This window comes from Caloenas nicobarica, chromosome 10 (genome assembly GCF_036013445.1).
Source record: "Caloenas nicobarica isolate bCalNic1 chromosome 10, bCalNic1.hap1, whole genome shotgun sequence".
NCBI lineage: Eukaryota > Metazoa > Chordata > Aves > Columbiformes > Columbidae > Caloenas > Caloenas nicobarica.
Genome location: NC_088254.1, coordinates 22,709,611 through 22,730,273, shown reverse-complemented (window position 1 = coordinate 22,730,273; position 20,663 = coordinate 22,709,611). Strand labels below are relative to the sequence as shown.

Here is a 20,663-nt window from a genome sequence, read left to right as displayed (position 1 = left end):
TCGTGAGCCCTTGTTGGAAACCCATACTCAGCCTGCTTGCTTTGCTGCCTCAGAAATTCATTTTGATCCATGAATGCATCCAGGGAATCAAAAATTTCTCTTTTCTGGTTGGTTAATATGTTTGTAACAATCTGGTTTGATTTGGAAACTTGGGGGGAGCATTACCAAACATAAAGGTGTCCTCCCTGAGGAAACTTTGCTATGTATGGAATGCAGCAGGTTGGATAACACTCAGCTAAAATTTACCAAAAAAAAAAAAAAAAAGGGGAATTGGCACAGAAATAATCCATTAATACTTTTATGCAAGGCTCTCGGTCACGGTGCCTTACACGGCACACTCTGAAAGCACCTTAGGGACGAAGCTTTGATCTCCATACAAACGCATCTTAACCAGATCTGCACCGTTCCCCTCTGCTAATGACGTCCTCCGAGATTTACCGTGCGCTGATTTCTTGTGATTCTCTCCTGCTCTGGTCAGAACGCGCCTCCGGTTCGCCTCAGACACAGACGCTCGCGCTCAGCTGGGGAGCGCTGGGTGGATCACAAACCACCTTCTAACCTGCCCACTGAGACGGTCATGCAGCCGCACGTCCCCCACGCCATCACGGTGGCGGCTGCCAGCGAAAAGGCGCTGGCCAAGTGCGACAAGTACATGCTGACGCACCAGGAGCTGGCCTCTGACGGGGAGATTGAGACCAAACTCATTAAGGTAAAGCAAAACTCACGATAACCTTGTCAAAACCTATTTCTGGCAGTGCATTTGTGGTCCGGGCTTACTGGCTTGCGAACGGACACGTTTGACTCGAGCTGCCGAGAGATGTGATTTGAAAGTTTTGTGCTGTTGTTTTCAAGGCTCCCCTTGGCTTGTTTATCCCAGTCACTGTTTTCCTTGGAAGTAATTAAGTTTGTTTTTCCTCTAGTAAAATGCAATAATCCATTTGTAGTGAAAGTTTCTCAGGCTTGTGGCTGCAGCTAATCTGGTGGAGTCGGTCTTGTTGGAGCGATGTTATTTGATTTCCACTAGCGGTATGAGTCAGCTTGCTGCAGTGACGGAAGCTCGAATGCTCTAGGACATAATTTCTAGTAGTCAACTGACAAACAAATTGGTGAGACAGCCTTGGCTTTGAACACTTGCGATGTTTGTGTCCCAAAACACCAACTGTACCTACCCCAGGCAAACCGAGAGCTCTTCCTAATTTGTAGCAAGAAGCTTGGGGTTCATTTTTCCTACAGCCACAGACCTTCCAACATTGTCTTTTTTCTTTTTTAGTTTTAAAAAAGCTCTCACTCCTGTGAGGTAACCTTGTAGTTTCTAGAGATATTTTCAAAAGCAGAGTCTTGCACAGCTGACAACGTACGTGTTCATGCTGTGGAACAGAACTATTGAAACGAATCTTGTGTGACATGATTTCTGTGGTATTACTTGGTCATCGTGATCATACAAAAATCTTTGTCACCGTAGTGCATGATCATCATGGTAGATGTTGTTCGCTCTTTATTCTCCTGTGTGTAATAAGAGAAGATATATCATGGGGAGAGTGTGCAGCGATGAGGAACAGCACAGACTTCTCGTTAGCAGCGAGAGCAGAGCCAGGCAGAGCTGAGCTCTCTTTTGTTAACAGTTCTCAATTTATATGTTTACAGATACAGGGCTGGACCAAGCGGTTAGACAGTTTTTTCAAAAAATGTTATTCTAAACACACCACACTCATGTTGTGACTGTTTTCAGTCATGTTCCCATACATATCTTGTGGGCAGCATTAAATAATTCGAAATAAAACTTGGTTTTAGGCTCATGGCTATTAAAAAAAAAAAGGCAAGATCCAACTGTTTCTTGATAAATAAGCTCTTGAGTTTTCTGATGTTAACTGTAGCATTTTTTAACATGGGACATGTGAGACTTTTGCATGCAGCAGAGCAGGTCAAGAGGCTGGGAACTGCTGTTAAGGAAAACGGCTGCTGTGCAAAATCTAGAAGTTGTTTGTGGCTTTTGTTCTTTTCTCTTTTAGGCGAAGAAAGCCATGAACTCACTGTACTGCTGCACTGGAATCCTCTTGATTATTATCAGTCACGTAAAGCCTCTACCCTTGATAAACTTAATAAACTGCTTTGTTTTCACGACAGGCTGATGTTTCTATGACGGCCTGTGCTAGGCAAGGGTCAAACAGGAGATACTTTTTGCCGATCCCAAAGAAGCCCCTGTGTGGGGGTGTGTATTTTCAGTAGAAGCCCCTGTGTGGGGGTGTGTATTTTCAGTAGCTGTAGGGGGTTCTGCCATTGTGTCCTCTGGATTGTGAAGAACTCCTGTCTCTTATGTATGAAGCCCTTGTTATTAAGCTGTATCTTTATAGGCTTAGGTGATCCATGACACAAGGCTTTTGCCTTGCATATTTTTGTTCAGGTTTTTCTTTTTGTAGTGCAAAATACTTCTATTCCGGTCACTCTCTCTTCCTTGTCAGGTCCTCTGTTTTGCAGAGGCATAAATGCTGCTATTTATTTAGATGCAGTAACGCACTTTAACAGTGTTTCTATGCCATTTCCTATTTTATTATATCTAGCAACAGCTTGGTAATATGGATTTCTTCTTGGAAGAAATACCTTTGATCATTTAATATGCAAATCAGCTTGTGAAAACAACTTCAATCTTCAAACCTTCCCAGTGACAAAGCAAGAATACTGAGATGATGAGTAATGGTGACTTGACATCAGACCTACTTTGTTTTGTAGTGCAAGTAAATTATTAGAAGTTTTACGTCTGTAGATACGGGGGAAAAGGGTAATTTGCTCACAGATATGGTGAGAACTTTATATGTGTGGCTCTGCAAACATGTTAAAATAAATACTTTTTTTCAATGGCTCTTACAAACTGTGTTTGTGTTGCGTATGGGTGTGCTAAGCTGCAGAAACTAAGGTAAAGCACCACAGCATCCTGACTATATCTTGTGCAAAGGGCTGGGGATAAATGCACCTTTTGGGAAACTTCTGAAGTTTAAACCAAGGAATCTGCTTGGATCCCAGGGCAGCTTTTGGACAAGCTTACCTTCGTGCCTGCAAATTGCTTTCCAGGGCAGTTGCTTCCATTTTGAGCAACTGCCTCATTAAGATAGTGAAGCTTTGGGCTTTTTCCAACATAAGAAAAAGATTTTGTTACAAAGTAGTTTAAAAACCATTTTTTATAAGGCCATAGGGATTTGGAGGAAAAAAGTGACCAGTATGAGTGCCTGTTTGTAGCTGGTATAAGCAAATCTATTTTTTAGGTGATCCATGAAAAGCTTTATATTCTAAACAAGCCCCATCTTTTCCATGGCTCTCGTAGGGCCACAGCTGGAGCAGAGACCTGTAGAGCAGCAGTGACAGCTGGTGCTGACACCATCCGCTGTGGTGGGCTGGACGCTCACCTGGCTTAATTGTAATCCCTCCGCAAAAGCAGCAGGCAGAGCATCGTTCTCCTGCCTCCTTGAGCAGGCAGCGCTGCTATGGTTTTGGAGACTATACCATGGTCTGTGTGGCAGGTGTTTGTGTGTGTTCAGGATGCTGTTCGAAGTAGTTTTGCTTTTATTTGCTGCCTAATTAGTTAAATGCAATGTCTCAGAATATAGCTAATATAGCAGAAAAGAGAACAAGCTCTCGCTTACTGTTTTTCCCACAAATGAGATCTTCCACTAGAGGTTCAGCCACCATGTCAAAAAGCTGCTTCTGAACAAGGGTGCCAAACACTTCTTTAAAAGAGTACTATGTCTGAAGGAAAGAAGATACACCACCGTAAACCTCGAGTATCCCTGTCCAGAAGTTCATTACTTCAAAACACTTCATTTTTTCATACCTTAGAACCACTTTCCATCAGCTTATCAGAATGATAAAGATTCTACTTTAGGAATTTACCAATGTTTGAACACAGGCAGTTGCTCCAATGGAACTACTCTGAGAATAAGACATGCATAATGAAGAGCAGCAACTCTCTCATTCTCACAGAGTTCAAGTCCAGAAATAACCAGAACCATCACAGAGCCTGAGCCCCCAGCAACCAGAGAATCTCACAATTTACAGCTTCAACCTCAAATTTCTGTTTGAGCTCCCACCATCATCTACACGAGCACTGAGCAAAGGAACATCCACAATGGCCAAAGTCGAGTTGTTCCAGCATTTAATCATTTTGTTTTAAGCTTGTGTCTTTTTCCAGCCTAGCCTCAGTTTCCAATATACTTTTTTTTTTTTCTGTGAATCTGGTCACTTTTCAGTTGAAACACCTGCTTGTGTAAACACTTGAACTTCAAGTTTGTGAGCAAAAGTCTGTTCACTAAGCTTCTAATTAACCTTTGTGTATTTTATTTAAGCCTTTGAAGATCACTTTATGTACCGCCTGCAAGAACATCCCAGACTGAAATCAGAAACAAAGTATTCTGCATTCCAACTAACTTTTTTTTTTTTTTTTTTTAAACTACTAGGACCTTGTCTCCCTTGGAGTTCCTGCAGCTTGTTGGGAACCTGCATTAATTGTTTCACTGCCAAATCCTGTTCAGTGCTGCCTTACTCTGGCTCCTCATTCTGTGCTCATGACCTAAACCGTCCCCTTTTAAGAAATGTTTGTATTGATCAAGCAACAATATGAATGGTTTTGTGACCTGCTACCTACTTTTCTACACTTCATATATTATACATAACCTACAGCTTTCACCCATATATATGATATAAACAAGGGAATATTGCTTTTATCACCCAGATTAAGTTGGGGATAAATCAACTCTTAACTCATTTGTGTCTGGTTTAGCTTAGGGCTGGTTTCTTTCAATTAGTCCTACATGAAAAAGTCCTTTAAGAAGCCTAAAGATTTGCCAGCTTTGCTTTTGCTCCTTTTACCCTCCCCTCCACACTTTGATAGACAGAGGAGGAAATATTTGATAGCTAAGGGTGCATTTGTGCTCTAAGTGGTTCTCCGGTTTGGAAAACTCGCTTTTCAAGAAGCACAAACTGCTGATTTATACACTGCAAGAGACGCCCCCGAGCCAGCAGGAGACCTGGACAGCAGGTAAAAGCACCTCTATGCCCAATTCAGCCCCGGCCCCCGGCCCTGCCCCAGGGCGGGGCACACGCGCGGCTTTCCCCGCCGCCCCCGGCCCGTTACCTCCCGGTGAGGCGCGGCCCCGCCGGGCCGGGCCGGGTCGGGTCGGGTCGGAACGCAACAAACCGCAACGAACGAGACCGGGCCGGGGCGGCGCGGCCGGGCAGGGCCTGGGCGGGACTCGCGATGGAGGCGGCCGCTCCCGCCCGGGCTCCGCGCCGCTGTGACCCAAATCTAACCAATCAGCGTGCACGGCCGCGCCCCCGTGCGTCCCCGCGCAGCGCGTGGTGACGTCACGGCGACCCCGTCCACCCGCCCCTCCCCGAGACGCGGGGCCGCACGCGTTGCCATGGCGACGCCAACCGGCGCGGCCCGGAGCGCGGGCGCCCCCTGCTGGGCCCGGTGGGGCCGCCCGGGACAGGGAGACACCGGCGGGGGCCCGGGAGCCCCGGAGCCAAGTGGGACCCGGGCCCGGAGGGAGGGGCCGGGAGCCCCGAGGCCTCGCTGAGGCCTGTGGCGATCCCCGGGCCCGGGCGGGCCCAGAGCTGGGCCTGCAGGCCGGAGCCGGGCCCCGCCGTGCCGAGGCCTCCGGGGGCCCCGCGGGGAGCGGCTCCGCCGGCCCCGCCGCCACAGCCGGCGCCGCTTTGCCAGCAGCCGCCCCGCCGTGCACTGGAGCAGGGACAGAGACAAGGCGTCGCTGGAGTTCAGGGCCCGGGCCGTGGGAGCCGCTCCCCGGCCGTGTCTGGGCTCGCGTTTGTCCGGTTTATCTGTTCGCTGTAAATAAAGGCGGGGGCTCAGGAACAGAGGTGTCATCCGGCAAAGTTCACCCTCCCAGGGCTTCCCTGTGGCTGAGCCACCACCTGCCCGGAGGTAAATTCGTTAATTCCCAAGCTGTCGGAAATGCTTAAGGGTGGAAAACAAAGCCCGAAATGTGAAGACGCACATAAAAAGCCTGGCCGAACAAGTCCCTTGAAGGTGTTCTTCCTGGGAAGGAAGAATCTAATTCAAAGGGGGAAACTGGGGTAAAGGATGAAGTAACTTGTGTTTAACCCTGGGGAGCAGCTCCAAAGGCCTCCAGACGGTGAGCTCAGTGTCGCTTAAACCACCGACTTCAGTCAGTTCTCAGTTTTAGTGCAAATTAACTGAACCAAGTAAGTTTACCCCCTCATGGGGAAAAAAAAATACAAAGAAATCCCAACAAGCGGTCTTTCTCCTTTCAGTGTGACCGCTATCAGAAGAAGCCAGTGTCCTGGCTTGTTGGGATTTCTTTGTATTTTTTTCTTCCTCCTCACAGGAGGAAAGTTTGTTTAACAAAAAAAGTAAAGGAGAGCAGACGAGTGATATTCTCTGGGATTTGGTCATAAAGTTGATGGTTTTGTTTGTGATTTGCTCTGGACTGGGCGCAGACACACAACGAAACATGTTCCAGCAAGTAAATCTCCTGTATTACTTGTAACGATTCGACACAGAGCTTTATTTCTGTATGTAAATAAAATCTAGTACATTGAGTAGCTTTTTGAAGGCCTGTCTCCAACGGAAGGAGGAATCTGGCTGACCTGTGCTGCTTCAAACGTTGACTCGTTCAGTACGTAAAGCAGGTGCCAGACAAGGGGTTGTGAAAAGCGCTGCAGGATCCAGAGGGATTATGGTAATAATGTGTAATATGGCGTTATATTTTTAATGTAGTTTTCCTATAAATGATGTCACCTGAAGAGGATGAGAGGAATTCTCAAATTCCAAAGTTAAACAACCAAGGAAAAAGTTGTAATGATTCATGTAAATTTTACAGACTCTTAAATCACGTCTTACACGCCGAGCCAGATTCCTTCCCAGCCGCTTGAGTACGCAAGGTAAATAAGCTTTGCAATTATCAGCAATTATCTCTGAAGTGATTAATTTTCACAGAAACTATACAAATCAGGTTAGCATATATCAGTGTGATAGTTATATTAGTTTTCTCTTTTAATGAAACAAACCTGTTGGATAAACAGTTATGTTCCACCGCTTATAAATATTAATATAAATCTTGGTCATCTTTCAAAAGAAAGCTATTTTTCAAGAGACTTATTTGTCCCAGAAGATACTTAACGAGCTGTTGTATTGTCACTCAAAAGTGCATCAATTATACCTTTCTAGAGGTAATTAGACACCAAACAAATGACACACCCGTATGATTATCAAGAAGCTTGATCGTATTGAATCTTTGCTGTACCTCCCACGGGTATTGGGTAAATCCAAGGCGCCGGTTCCATCGCTGGAGCCCCCGGCCGAGCTCCCCCTGCGGCTCGTTGTGAAATCCAGATGCAGCAGCAGAGGAAACGGAGCAGGAGCCGGAGCTCAGGGCTGTTGCTGGGTGAGCCAGGTCTAGCTCTGGAAATGCTTTCAAATCACACAGTTTTGGCCCCGCATGCGTTACCAGCTCAGCTGCTCTAAATCCCACCTTTCACCCGACAGCGCTCACCTCTCTACAGACTCCCACTTCTTGCTCAGCTGATGTTTTATTCCCCCCAGACACCCCCATCCTGCTCACTCCTGAAAAGAAAAACATTCTTCTCTGCGGGTGGGAGCAGAATCGTGAGAGGTTCAGAGGTGATGGCTCCGCCATCCGTCCCAGCCCGTGTCCTGCCTCCAGAAACCCCCGGGAGAGGACACCTCGATGTGACAGCCGGGAATTTCTCAGCCGTCACCCTGGTTAAGGTGTTAAACGCCTTTTCCAAGCAGCCCGGCTGCCCACAGGCAGCTTCACACCCGCGTTAAGCACTCGGCACTAAGCGTGCTTGTGAGGAAATCCTCGTCGTCATCTCACGGGTGCGGGTGTTTTGTCCTTTGTTGGTGTTTGATGAGGTCTGAGAAGGAGCCGAGGTGGGAGCAGGGGATGGAGGTGACGGTGCAGGAGGGAGGTCAGTGACTCCCGTCCCACCGGCAAACGCATCGCCTGCGCAGGCGGGAACTCAGCTCTCCCCTGGGAATTTATTTCCCAGGACTTACCTACACACTGCAGTTGGACCCAAAAAGAAGATATTTTGGAAGAACGTCCCGTGGAGAGTTCTTCTGGAATAACTCTTTCTGGGTAACGATTAAAAATAGCAGAATGTAAAATGCAGGCGAACTGGTGTCTCTCAGTCCCACCCCTGTCAGGCACTTGGGTTTAGCGTAAGGCTGCGTTGCACAATTATTTGAGGTTTTAATCCCCTAACTAATGGCACTTTCAAGGTGAAAACCTTAGTTAGGGAGCCCCTGGGAGAGCCCTCGCTCCTGCCTTCGCCAGGGAGTCTTGGCTGTCAGTCCAAACTGATGACAAGGACATGCGTGTCACCAGCGTCATCCACGTTCACTTGCCACCTTGATTGCTCCGCAAGGCAGACCCGATGAATGCCAAGTGCTTTGGAAAGTATTGGCACTTATCTCCCTTTTACAGAAAAAAAGTTGATTATTTTAAATATTTCTTGTGTTGAACAGCAACTTGATTAAAAGCATTTCATAATCGGCTCCCAGCTTTAAAGCGATATGTACAAAATCCAGTGCAATGTGTTTCGCTCTTGAGAAAAATTTCAAATAACGTTTTCTCAGAGAGCGTAGGCAAATAAACTCCTCCTCATTCATACCATACCCTCAATGTTTCGGGTGTCTCTTGTGGAGCAGCACAAATATTCTCTGGAGCCAAAGCCTAATGGCTGTGTGGCTTTTCTCTGGGCAGGGGCTCGGTCAGGAAGCGCAGGGCCAGGGAGCAGCGCCCGATGACGGCCAGGCTGACGGCCGCGCAGATGCCCATGGAGCCCAGCGTCTGCAGGGCCGAGGGCAGCGGCGAGGGGGGCAGGAGCCGGCCCTGCCGCTCCGCCATGTCCGTCAGGATGGCCTCCAGCTGGAAGTGTGTGCCGACGATCCCGCAGACATGGAAAACTTGGTGGCTGTGCCCTGTGAGAAAGGCAGAAGCACTCACCGAGAAACCCCACGGCTCAGCAGATCTCCCACCCTGCATCCGTTGCCTTTAAATATTTATTCCACTAATTTCTGTGGCTTTTATCGCTGTGCCCCCAGAGTGCAGAGATCTTCCTTTCCAAAATGCAATGGGACGTGCAGCTCTGTGCTGCCGTCCTGGCACACGGAACGTGCCGGCGGAACAGACAGAACCCCACTGTGGCCGGGGCTGCCATCCCGTCTCCTGCAGAGCCCTGACATGGCACTGTGACACTCCGCTGTGCCACAGGGGAGGGGGTTTGCATGAGAAACTAGCTCCTTAGAATCACAGAGTCATTTTGGTTGGAAAAGCCCCTCAAGATCACGGAGTCCAACCATACCTCCACCCCTGGCACTGCCCCATGTCCTGAGAACCTCATGTCCGTCTGTCCAACCCCTCCAGGGATGGTGACTCCAGCACTGCCCTGGGCAGCCTGTTCCAATGCCCCACAGCCCTTGGGGGAAGAAATTGTTCCAAGATCCAACCTCAACCTCCCCTGGCACAACTCGAGGCCGTTTCCTCTGGTCCTGGCGCTTGTTCCTGGGGAGCAGAGCCCGACCCCCCCGGCTCCAAGCTCCTTTCAGGCAGGTCAGAGATCAGAAGGTCTCCCCTCAGCTCCTGTTCTCAGCTGAACCCCCAGCTCCCTCAGCCGCTCCCATCACACTTGTGCTTTACAATCATGAAACGTTTTAGAACCAGCACAATTCTGGAGCTGTTCCTGCTTTACCTGGCAGGACTGCGGTCTCCTGTATGTAAAACAACATTTGGAATTTCCAGCAAGGAATATATTCTAACCTTTGGGAGTCACTCGTGCATTTATGCCTTTTCTTCCTGAAAATGCTGAGGAAACAATGCCAGCTGTGCCTGTTGGCCCTTACCAATGTAGTCGAAGTGTCCTGGCGCGAGGCGCTCTGGCAGGTGGCTGGCGAAGATGAAGCAGGTGAGGAAGGCTAGGGCGGTGTGTTTGTAGTGGAGCAGGATGGCAGCGTCTGTGCAGCTCTGCGCCGCGCACAGGTACAGCTGCAGAGCCGTGTCCACACAGGGGTACCAGCGAAGGAAACAGGGAAAAAAACACAATTTTAAAGGCGGCAGCACAGTTCCTTCAACCCGCATCATCTCTGTCTGCCCATCACCCGAACACACGCTGCAGGACCCAGGGCCCGATACAAGAGCTGTCGCCTCCGTAGTTTGCAAATCCCAGTCCTGCATTTCCCATCCTTAGAGCAGCAAAACTCCCACCCCGCTCCAGTTTAGGGACTGGAAAACTCGCAGCTTTCAAAGGCAGTGACTTTCCAGCACGAGCAAAGGTTGAGCGTGGTGCTTTGAAGTGGAAGGAATCTACCAATCAATAGGTGCAGGAAAAAATAACCAAATCTCTTTTCCTGCTGGAGTTTGTTTTCCTTTGTGAAAAAAAAAAAAAAAAAAAAGGCTGGCATATTTTCCCAAATATTTTCAGGCTAAGATGAAGCAGCTGATGTTTCCAGCCCCGCAGCAAGCGGATGTCTCGGTGCTGTACATACCCTGTAGAAGAGAGGGATGCTGTCGAAGAGGTACGGGTAGGCGAAGGCCAGGGTGCGCGACGCCTTGCTGAGCCCGGGCCGCTCCACCTCCAGAAACCTCGAGGAAAACAAAGTATTTTGCATGGCAGATGAGCCGAATGTCAGATTAGGTTAACGCTGGAGTCCGTTGTTTGTTTGGTGGCAACTGGGGATTGCAGTATATGGACTGCAGACTGCAATATACAGACTATACATACATGCTCCCATGGATTATTGTGAATTCAGCATGGTTTTTGTCTGCTGATTACATTAAAACTGCGACTACCCTCAGCTTACGTGGCTAAACCTTCCCTGGCTGAACCCTGAGCTGGGGCAGGAAGGATTTCGGGGCTACCCTCCCCTCTTACACACTCTGGCTCTTGCAGGTGCATCTCTGCAAACAACATTTTTTACACGGTCCTGGCTGACTTTGCTTCATTCACCCTTGCTCGTTAACCATTATCCGTCAGCAGGCAGGAACAGGGCTGGTCTTTAAACAGCTGCTGCCCCTGCAGTTGTTTTTTAACTGAGTTTTCACTCTCTTGTTTTGAATCAAGCTTTCTGGGCACAGCAATCAAGGAGAACACATCTGCCTTGGGCTGGGAGGCTTTGGGGGTAATGCAGCACTCAGGCTGCCATTAGCACTGATTGTTAATTAAGCTGTATTGCAACTTATGTCAGAAATGCATGAAATGTCACAGCATCCGTCTTTTTTACATCCTGCCAAGACTTCGCAATTGTCATTTCAGAGAATGCAGGGAGAGAGTTACCGAAACACAAAGTAAATTCATTTAACAAGTTACTTTTTAATGACATCACCTTTATAATGGAAGAAGCAGCCTATTGGTTATAATCACACTATATATGAAGAGGAAAGCCCATGTTTGTGTGGGGAGTAGTATTGTGAATTTTGTTCCCCAGGAAATAGCACTGCTGAAATATAGGATGTATTTATAAAACATTATAAAGCCAAGCCTGCTCCTGCCACGCAGGGGACGCAACTCAAAGGAAACTGGGGAGGGGAAGCCCAGGGCAGCTCGAGGAAGCCCAGCAGCACTTGCTGGTGCAGCCCCCAGCAGACTGGGCCAGGGAAACACCAGCTTTTATAGGTTTTTAGCCCAATGTGGAAACAGAGAGAGTAACTTGAGCAGATCTCCAACACACCCGCCTGCAAAGCAGAAGGGCTCTATCGCTATGACCCCAAATATGGGCTGAAACCCCAACAATTCAACTCATGCTCAAGACCCACTAACTGCAGAAGGGCTTTTGTCTCGCTCCTCCTTGGTTTGACGCTTGTGGTTTGCTCAGAAGAGATCATGATGATGCTGAGATGCCTCCTGCTCTATTTTCTCCTGTATTTCTGCAGGATTCCTGCTGTATTTTCCTACCAGGGTTTCACTTGCTGGTGTTGTACTCCCATCCTGCTGCACTCACCCTTCCCATGCACCTTCCCACTCCTTCGGCCTTGTACCCAACAGGCATACTCTGTTCTGCCCGTGAAAATCCCATCCAGGTTTTTTTTCTGCTTTCATGGGGGTGTCTGCAGGGAGATGTTGAATCCTCAAGCATGAAAGAACCTTTCGTGCTGCTGCTCCTCCTGCATCAGGGCAGGGGGATGCAGTCAGACGCTATTTCAGAGCGACAGGGGTATTTGGTGTCATATAAAGGATAAAACCACTTATTTCAGTGCATCTGCACGTTTCCCAGTTTGGCAATTCAATGTTCCCAAGGCACAGGATGCAAAAACCAACCAACCAAAAATTGTTACTGTTGACTCACCAACCAGCCGTCAAGGATTGGAACATTTTACTGAGAAGTTGATGCAATTCCATGCAGCAGCTCAGTAAATGCCTTTCTCCAGATGCCCCAGGACAAGTCCCTGCCTTCATCACTCCTGCTCATCCTCCTCCGCCTTAACCTGTGCTCCTGTCCACCTTCACGAGGTGCATGCAAGACGCTGAGCTGCATTTGGCTGCGGTGCAGGAGCTCAGCCGGGGTCTGGAGCCCTTCCCTCATCTGAACCTCTCAGAAACAGCCCGGCGTCCTCCTTCTCTCTGCCCCAGTGACCCCAGTCCCTGGCAGTGCCACGGCGGCCGCTGAGGCAGCCGCAGGTTGCTGGAGCAGCCCTGCCCGGGGTGCAGTTGCTGGAGCAGCCCAACAGCATTCCTGTGCGGCCGCCGAGCCCTCTGCGAGCCGGGGGGAATGGGGGTGCCCAGGCAGGGCCCCCCGAGTGCGCCCGCCTCGCTGCATCACCACCCACTGCACAATTCCCGTCCAGCCGCCCCTGCACCGCGGAGGGACCTTTTGGCTGGTGTGACTCAGCCCAGGGTGACACTGAAGGGCGACACTGCCCTGCGGGAGGGACCGGGGTGGCCCAGGTGCTGGTGGCCTCATGGGGATCTTGGGGACAGCCAGACCCACCGCATCCCTGTCCCCAACCCGCTGGCCATGGCTCGGGCGCCCTGGGGTTAAGCCCGGCACAAGCCACTTACACAACCCAGGGAAGCACTGAAGCAGAGGGGGGAACAAAACCAAGCACCCTCTGCAGCCTCAAGCTGCAAGAGAAGAGAAAGGAGACAGACAGACACACAGACAGGGGACAGACGGAGGTTGCAGATGCAGCTGCGATGCTGACACATGTGGGATGTGCAGAGGGACACGGGGATGCGGCAGCCCCACGGCTGACACGGTCCCCAGATGTGACCTAGCGTGCGCAGGGTGCGGTGAGGAATTACGGGGGCTCATTCATTCATGAGGAAGAAGGAAGAAATTGTTGCCCCTGAGGGTGGTGAGAGCCTGGCCCAGGTTGGCCAGAGAGGTGGTGGCTGAACCATCCCTGGAGACATCCCAGGCCAGGCTGGACGGGGCTCTGAGCACCCTGAGCTGGTGCAGATGTCCCTGCTCATGGCAGGGGGGGCACTGGGGGGGCTGGGGAGGGCCCTGCAACACAAACCATCCTGTGACTCTGTGATTCTATGACATAACTGTACTTACAGTTTTGTAGTGGAAGATGCTGACAAATGAATTTACGGGTCCATTTATTTTTTAAACAATCCAAATTAATCTGGAACTGATCTCAAGTTGTTGATATTTCCTAAGGGTTATCTTCAAGTGGCAAGTACTAGGGTTAGCACATGGTCAGTGAGCTTCATTTGCTAAACCCATCTAATGAGACAATAAAGAGACGCACAAGACAAAAATAAGAGGTGGGGAAAGAGACAAAAAGAAAGAGGAAGAAATGAGGAATATCAGGAAAAAATACTAAGCCCAAACTGGCATCATCCACAAAGTGATCCAAGAGAGATCCTTGATTTTGCTGTACTGCTCAGTAATACCAGGGGTAGGTCCGAATCACCACATGCCAAAGAGCAACCACATGCCAAAGACACTCCAAAATACAGAAACACCCCAAAATACAGAAACACCCCAAAATACAGAAACACCCCAAAAGAGAAGGAAGGAATAATGCCAAATGGTTCGCATTGCTTGGGAAAACAGGAATTGTACTTTTTGCAAAACAAACTGCGTATTGTCGCAACGACAGGCACAAGTGCTTTACAAACACAGCCTTCAGGGAGGTATCTACCAGGAATTAAATAAAACCCCATCCAGATAGAGATCTAGCACAGCATGTATTGCTGGGAATCAGCTGAGTCTTTCAGACATCTGAGTTATTCCAAACAAGTTTCTAATGCCATCCAGGAACAAAATACTGTGCACGCAACGCTGCTTGTGCTTTAAAAGTGATGCAATCAGCTGCGAGAAGGTTGAGGTTCCTCCTCTGCAAATCCCTTGCACACACACATAAACACACATATAAACACACACACATAAACAGCCATGCAGCACTCGGGCTGACACGTCTTTGGCAGGACCGGGCTCATGTTTAAACCCAAACACACTGAAATGTTGGGGGCACTGGAGCCCACCCCTTTTTGCAGGTTACATTAGAAAAACAACAGCCCAAACGAGGTGCTGGAGGTGGGTACCTTCCTGCCAGGCATGCACCATAAGGAATTACCTTCTGAACTTCCAAAAATTAAAGCTACTTCATTTGTTTTGTGTTTTTGATCATCAAACCCTCCTAGGGCCAGCGTGCAATGCGTTTCCCAAACCAAACATCCTCTTCTTCCCCTTCCTGAGCTTAAGGCTCATGTTGTTACAGAACAGCCTGTAGTTGAAAAGCTTTATTAATAATACTAATGATTACGCAATGCCGGCAGAAAAAGCGTCGGCTTACCTGGAATAGCAGGACAGGCTGGTGCTGAAGACGGTGTTGAACACGGCGATGGGGACGTAGCAGCGGTGGAAGGCGCTGTTGACCCATTCGGCGGGGAAGATGTACGCCGAGTACGCCAGCGCGGACCCTGGGGACGCGGGAGGTGCCCGGTCAGTGCCAGGTCCTGTGGGACCCTCAGCACCCTCCTGGGCACAGCTGTGACCCCCCAAACTGGCGTTGGGGACTCTGAGGAAAGGGGGGTGTGGATGAAGGTAGAGGTGCCACCGACTTCACTGGCAGCAGTGGTCTTTAGTGTGTTTTTCTATTTATACAAACACCAAGGAATGTCACACGGCCAGGTCTCTGTCCCAGTGCTGCCAGGTACAAAACCCAGCCCCACATTATTTGCGGCGGTGTCAGAGGTGGGTCACGGTCCCTCCCAAGCGCGGGGCTGCAGGGAGGAGGAGGAAGAGGAGCAGGAACAACACACAAGCAGCTGCTGTTTCTGCTCGTCCCACAGGTCTGAGCCATCGGAGCGCCCGGGGTTCAGCCCCATCCCTGACACCTCCCTGTGCCGCAGTTCCTGCAGACCCAGGGAAGAGCTGGGGACCAGCACCCAACGAAACTGGGGAAAAAACCATTCGGGCTGGACATGAAGAAGGAATTTTTTACAGTGAGGGTGGTGAGAGCCTGGCCCAGGTTCCCAGAGAGGTGGTGGCTGAACCATCCCTGGAGACATCCCAGGCCAGGCTGGACGGGGCTCTGAGCAACCTGAGCTGGTGCAGATGTCCCTGCTCATGGCAGGGGGGCACTGGGGGAGCTGGGGAGGGCCCTACAACACAAACCATCCTGTGATTCTATGAAACCTCCAGCCCTTGCCCGTCCTTACCCAGGCTGTACATGCTGAGAGCCGCGTAATCGAAGAAGTAGCAGAGGTGGCGGGCGTGGGTGGACATGGTGCTGAAGGTGTGGGCACAGCTGGAGGCCAGTGGGTAGATGCAGCAGGTCAGCAGGTAGGCGAGGAGGGGCCGGGCCTGGGGGTCCTCCCAGCCCCCCGGCCCCCGCAGCCGCCCCACCAGCGTCCACACGAAGTACCTGTGGGTGGGGGACGGTCAACATCGCACCCTTGGGTGCCCCCGTCCCACCATGGATGCTGAAGACCCGGAGCACGGTACCTACCAGGCGGGCACAAAATGTGTCCAAATATTTAGGGTTTCGTTTGTCATTTGGAAGACGCTGAGGAGGCAATCTGCTGCCGAGCTTCGGGGGGGGCGATACCCGAAGAGGATCCCCTGCTCCCGGTACCCCTGCAAGGCAAGGATGGGTGCTGGTGGCAGTCGGAGGAGAAGGGACAACAAATTGGAGGAGAAGGGACGACAAATAGGAGGAGAAGGCAGGACAAATCAGAGAAGGGAGGTTGCTGAAAGGAGGGTGCCCATGATTCAGGACCCAGGACCCTGCTGCGAGGACAGAGCCGTGTCCCCCCGTGGGGGTGGTCCCATGGAGGGGCTGATCACTGCCCCTGGGGGCACAAGGCCACCCCAGCACGCTGCTCCCACTTGTCACCTCCCCAGGCCCCACCGAGCCCCAGGCATAGGGAAGAGAAGCTCCTCTCTGACCTTGGGCACTTGGTGGATGCTGAGCAGCCGGGGTAACTTGAGGCTCAGCATCGCGCGGGTCGGGGCTCCGGCTCCAAGGGATGTTTTCGGCTCAGCTGCCCTGGGGACGAGCCCCGCGGTGCCTCACACCCCCCCCGGCCACATCTCACCCCCGGCTGGGGAAGCGACAGGACAGGGATGCAGCTGCCCCGTGGCAGCCGAATCGATGCTCCCTGCAGTCAGGACGGGTGGCCTGGGGGGAGATGAGCATTTGTGGGGACGTGGCACAGTGTCCCCATGGGGGATCCCAAACACACACATGGCAAACGCTTCCTGGGGGGTTCCCATGGCATGGGGATGGGGGACGGCATCCATCCCTGCAGGGATGTTGGGGTCCCCTTGTACCACCTCTACGCGAAAGGGGCAGGGGGAGAATCACAGAATCATTTTGGTTGGAAGAGCCCCTCAAGATCATGGATTCCAACCATAACCCAGCCCTGGCACTGCCCCATGTCCTGAGAACCTCATGTCCGTCTGTCCAGCCCCTCCAGGGATGGTGACTCCAGCACTGCCCTGGGCAGCCTGTTCCAATGCCCCACAGCCCTTGGGGGAAGAAATTGTTCCAAGATCCAACCTCAACCTCCCTGGTGCAACTTGAGGCCGTTTCCTCTCATCCTACAAGAAGGACAGCATGTCCCTGTGCCCACCACCCAGAGGCACTGAGCCCCCTGTTATCACCCCAACAGAGACAGAGGAGATGCGGGAACAGCACCCACGTCCCCAGAGCACCTCGAGGTCGCACAGAAAGCCCTGGGTGCCGGCTGGCGGTGCAGGCAGGTCCCCTCGGGGACTCGGGGAGGACACAGGGTCCCAGGCAGCGTCCGGGCTGCTTTTCCCCCCCCGCTCCCCATCGAACACCCCAGCCCCACGGTGCAGCCCCCACATCTCCATCTCTTACCCACTGATGGCTCCGGCAGTGCTGCCCCTGTCCCCTCCGCCTCCACCTCCGCTCTGTCAAATAAAGGCGAAAAAAAAAATATAATCTCCTGCATCCTCCTGCAAGGAACCGCCTGGGCCGGCGGAAGCCGGGCGAGAAAGGAGCCCAAGGGCCAGGTTGTGGATTCAGCATCCCCAGAGCTGCTCCTGGGATGGCGTTTCGGCCGCCTCAGCCCTGCCATAGCTTCACACCAGGACGCACCGAGCTCCAGCCGTCAGCACACATTGCCAGTGCTGCAGGGACACCCCGGTCCAAATTAAACCCCTTTGCTGCCCTTGCCCGGGCCCTGGTGTGACCCTTCGTCTTCCCCTGCTCTTCCTCCCGCCATACTCTACCTCCCCGTGCAGCCGAGCAACTCCGGTGCAAACGGTGCAAACCAGCCCGGGCCAAACGCCTGTGCAGGGAGTGCCCCGGAGAGGGAGGGGGCTGGGAGGCGGTTAACAGGAGGGAAAAAATTAACGAGGCAGGAGAGCAATAAACCCGACATAAAAAGTAAAATTAGAAATGCCTTTAGTTCAAGATCAGGCTTAGATCCGGAGCTTTTTCTCAGCCTCTGTGCTACAGGTGTGCTGCCTCGAAGGGACACGCAGCCTGCAGCCCGCCGGGATCCCCTGGGAATTCCTGCACTGCAAAAGGGACCTGAACCCTCTGAGGGCAGGGAGTGAGGAACGGGGAGTGAGGAACCACGGCAGGGAACGAGGAACGAGAGCTGCCGTTGGTTATTTTCATCCTCCAGAAATAAAGGGCAGCCTGGCACAGAGCTCGGCCTTTTCCTACCGCCGCCGCACGTCTGATACAAACACAAATGAAGGTGATGATGGGCCAGAACAAAAATAACGTCTCTTATCGCGGCGAAGGCGAGGACGTGGCGCAGGCTCTTCACAAAGGCAGGCGGGGGCTGTGGGAGTCCTGATTTGCAAAGAGCCCTTGGACGGGAGCCCCGGGCTGGGTGCGCTCGGGTGCAACCGGGCAAAGCATCCCCAGAGCAGGAGCTGGTCCCCGTCATGCACCCGCGCGGGAAGATCCGGGCCCAGGCTTCACCAAAAGCTTGTGTTCTGAAGAGCAAAATGAGTCCCTGAGCTGCAGGGCGCAGCAGCCGGCACACCCCGCGGTCCTGGCTTTTCCTCTCGTTTTTCCCGGCCGGGGAGCGGCGTGGGACGAGGGTTGGGTGCACACGGCAGCCCTGACTTCTGCAAACAAGCAGCAGGTTATTCGCGCTGCGGGCTCACCTGGCTGGCTGCAAGCACAGCTCTTCCTCCTCCTCCTCCTCAGCCCCCCGTGGAGGGGTGTCGGGCACCCCAGGGTGCAGGTCCAGCCCGGGAGCCCCTGGTTTGTGCCGCGTTCACCCAGGGAAGGTTCCTGCCTGGCACCAGCTCTCACCCGTAAAGCCTGCGGTTTGTCTCTGGCAAGAGGAGCCCTGACACGTCCCCTGTCACCCTGTCACTGTCCCTCTGCCGTGTCTGGGCTCCCCGCAGCACAGCTCTCCCCCCACAACCCCCGTGTCCTTCAATGGAGGGAAAAATATTTTAGCTGTTAATTATTAACTTGTATGACTTTCTTACGGCGGCGCAAGGACAGAGACGAGTTGAATGGTGAAAGCAGCAGCTGGGCTCCTCGGCGCGCTCGGCAGCCCGGGACACGCCGAGACCTTTTCCAGCAGGACAGCGGAGGCGTTGGAGGTGGTTGTTGCTGCTGGGATGTGCCGGGACGAGCAGCCAGCTCCGGGCACACACACGAGCCCAGGGCTTTCCAAAACCGCGGCGTTCCAGGCACGTGCTCGAGCTCTTTGCCAGACCCAGCGCTTTCACCCATCCTCCTGGGGGGACGTCCCAGCGCCCCGTCCCGCTCCTAAACCGCTGCTGAGCAAAACTTCCATAAATTCTGCAAACGAGCAGCACAGCCACGAGCTGTGGGTGCCGTGGGAGGGCAGGGAAAAGCAACTTACTACTGGCCTCATCGCGCGCAGCTCTGTCACACCTTCATCTTTTCACAGCACGTCTGAAAACCTCCCCACAGGCGAGCTCCCACCACGCAAACCCTCAGCATCCCCAGGACAGCGCAGAAAGCAACAAGGTGAAATAATCCCAGGCGAAGAAGCCGAGGGGCCGGTACTTACAGCGCAGCTCCCGGGCGCAGGGCTGGGTCGGATGCTGCGTTATTGCCGGCGCTGGCCCCGGGCGAGCGTGTTACTCATCTGTGTACAAACACGGCCCACATGGCCCGGGCGGGTTTGCCAAAGCCGGCGGCCCGGCAGGAAGGGCAGGACGCTCTGCCAAAGCCTGGCTTAGCCGCCGGCTCCCCGCTCCCCGCAGCACGGCCGGGCGGGGGGGAAGGAGCCGGCCGAGGTCAGACCCCGCCGGTTGCTTTCCCAGCTGAGGAGCAAATTAATTCTGGCTCGTCTTTTAGTGGAACAGGAAAAAAAGTCAAGAAAGTAAGACCGGAAATAACTGTGGCCAAACACTCTCAGATCACGCTGGGGATTAAGCTTCAGCCGGGCTGCAAGGAAGCGGAATAAGGGCAGGAAAAAATATTAACTCCCAGATCTCCCTGTGCATCTTCAGCTCCCAGGGCCCTCCGCTGCAGCACTGGAAAACACCCGAAACTTGCTTAACTGTCTCCATGGAGCCCGTAAAGTTACCCCCCGCCGCAGATGAAGAAGGGGGGGCTCCCAAACTGGAGAGAGCTCTTGCATCATCCCCGGCTGGATGGGGGGGTCACTGCTGGCCGGGACATGGGGTCCCCTTGGCCGCCAGCTCTCCCCACATCTGCACCAGCTGCAGAACCCCCAAACCCCGCACGTTTCCCTTTTCCCCCAGATACAGCCTCTGCTTTCACGGCAGCCGTTGGTACCGCGTTTCACAATGTTTGAACAGAGCGGCAGGCGGGACGGCGGGTTGCCGGGAGGAATGCACGGGCGTTGCTCCTGCTAGTAAGTGGTTGGAAGAACCAGAACTGGGCGTAACACGCTGGGAGCAGCAAGAAGGGTCATTTGAGACCAGGGCTGGCGGGCGTGCAGCACTAACGTGCATTTTAATCACAAGGACAAGTCTCTTGACGCCCTTTCCTGGGTGTAAGGGGGTTAACCCTCCCCTGCTGGCACAGCTTCCCCAGGGCTCTGCCACCTCCTTTCAGGTGCTGACCCCCCAGGAGGGATGTCCCAGCACCGAGATCGTCCCTGTTTCCCAATTTCAGAGCCTCGCACCAACAAGAGGCAGCTGCAGGGTGGGCACAGGGATTTCCACCAGTGGGTCCGGTAACAGGTTCCTTAACGAAGCGACCCCTGTGCCGAGGGCC

General features: G+C 52.5%; 1 protein-coding gene across 1 annotated transcript; it reads right to left on the bottom strand.

Annotated features, from left to right (window-relative positions):
* Window positions 1–6,585: 6,585 nt before the first annotated feature.
* PAQR5 (progestin and adipoQ receptor family member 5) lies at window positions 6,586–19,532 on the bottom strand. Its single transcript, XM_065641804.1, has 9 exons — window positions 19,486–19,532; window positions 17,331–17,383; window positions 16,394–16,625; window positions 15,954–16,081; window positions 15,664–15,869; window positions 14,796–14,922; window positions 10,538–10,634; window positions 9,896–10,037; window positions 6,586–8,974 (listed from the first exon to the last, which is right to left on the bottom strand). The coding sequence occupies exons 3-9, from the start codon at window positions 16,442–16,444 to the stop codon at window positions 8,727–8,729; spliced, it is 999 nt and encodes a 332-aa protein (XP_065497876.1). The 5' UTR covers window positions 16,445–16,625; window positions 17,331–17,383; window positions 19,486–19,532; the 3' UTR covers window positions 6,586–8,726.
* Window positions 19,533–20,663: the final 1,131 nt, after the last annotated feature.

Bases quoted from the DNA above. Each gene is read 5' to 3' on its own strand.
- PAQR5 (XM_065641804.1), bottom strand. From the start codon at position 16,444: ATGCTGAGCCTCAAGTTACCCCGGCTGCTCAGCATCCACCAAGTGCCC. The intron at 14,923-15,663 runs GTAAGGACGGGC...CCGCGTCCCCAG, and splicing joins TCTCAGCATGTACAGCCTGG to GGTCCGCGCTGGCGTACTCG. The intron at 10,038-10,537 runs GTATGTACAGCA...ACGGCTCTGCAG, and splicing joins GCATCCCTCTCTTCTACAGG to CTGTACCTGTGCGCGGCGCA.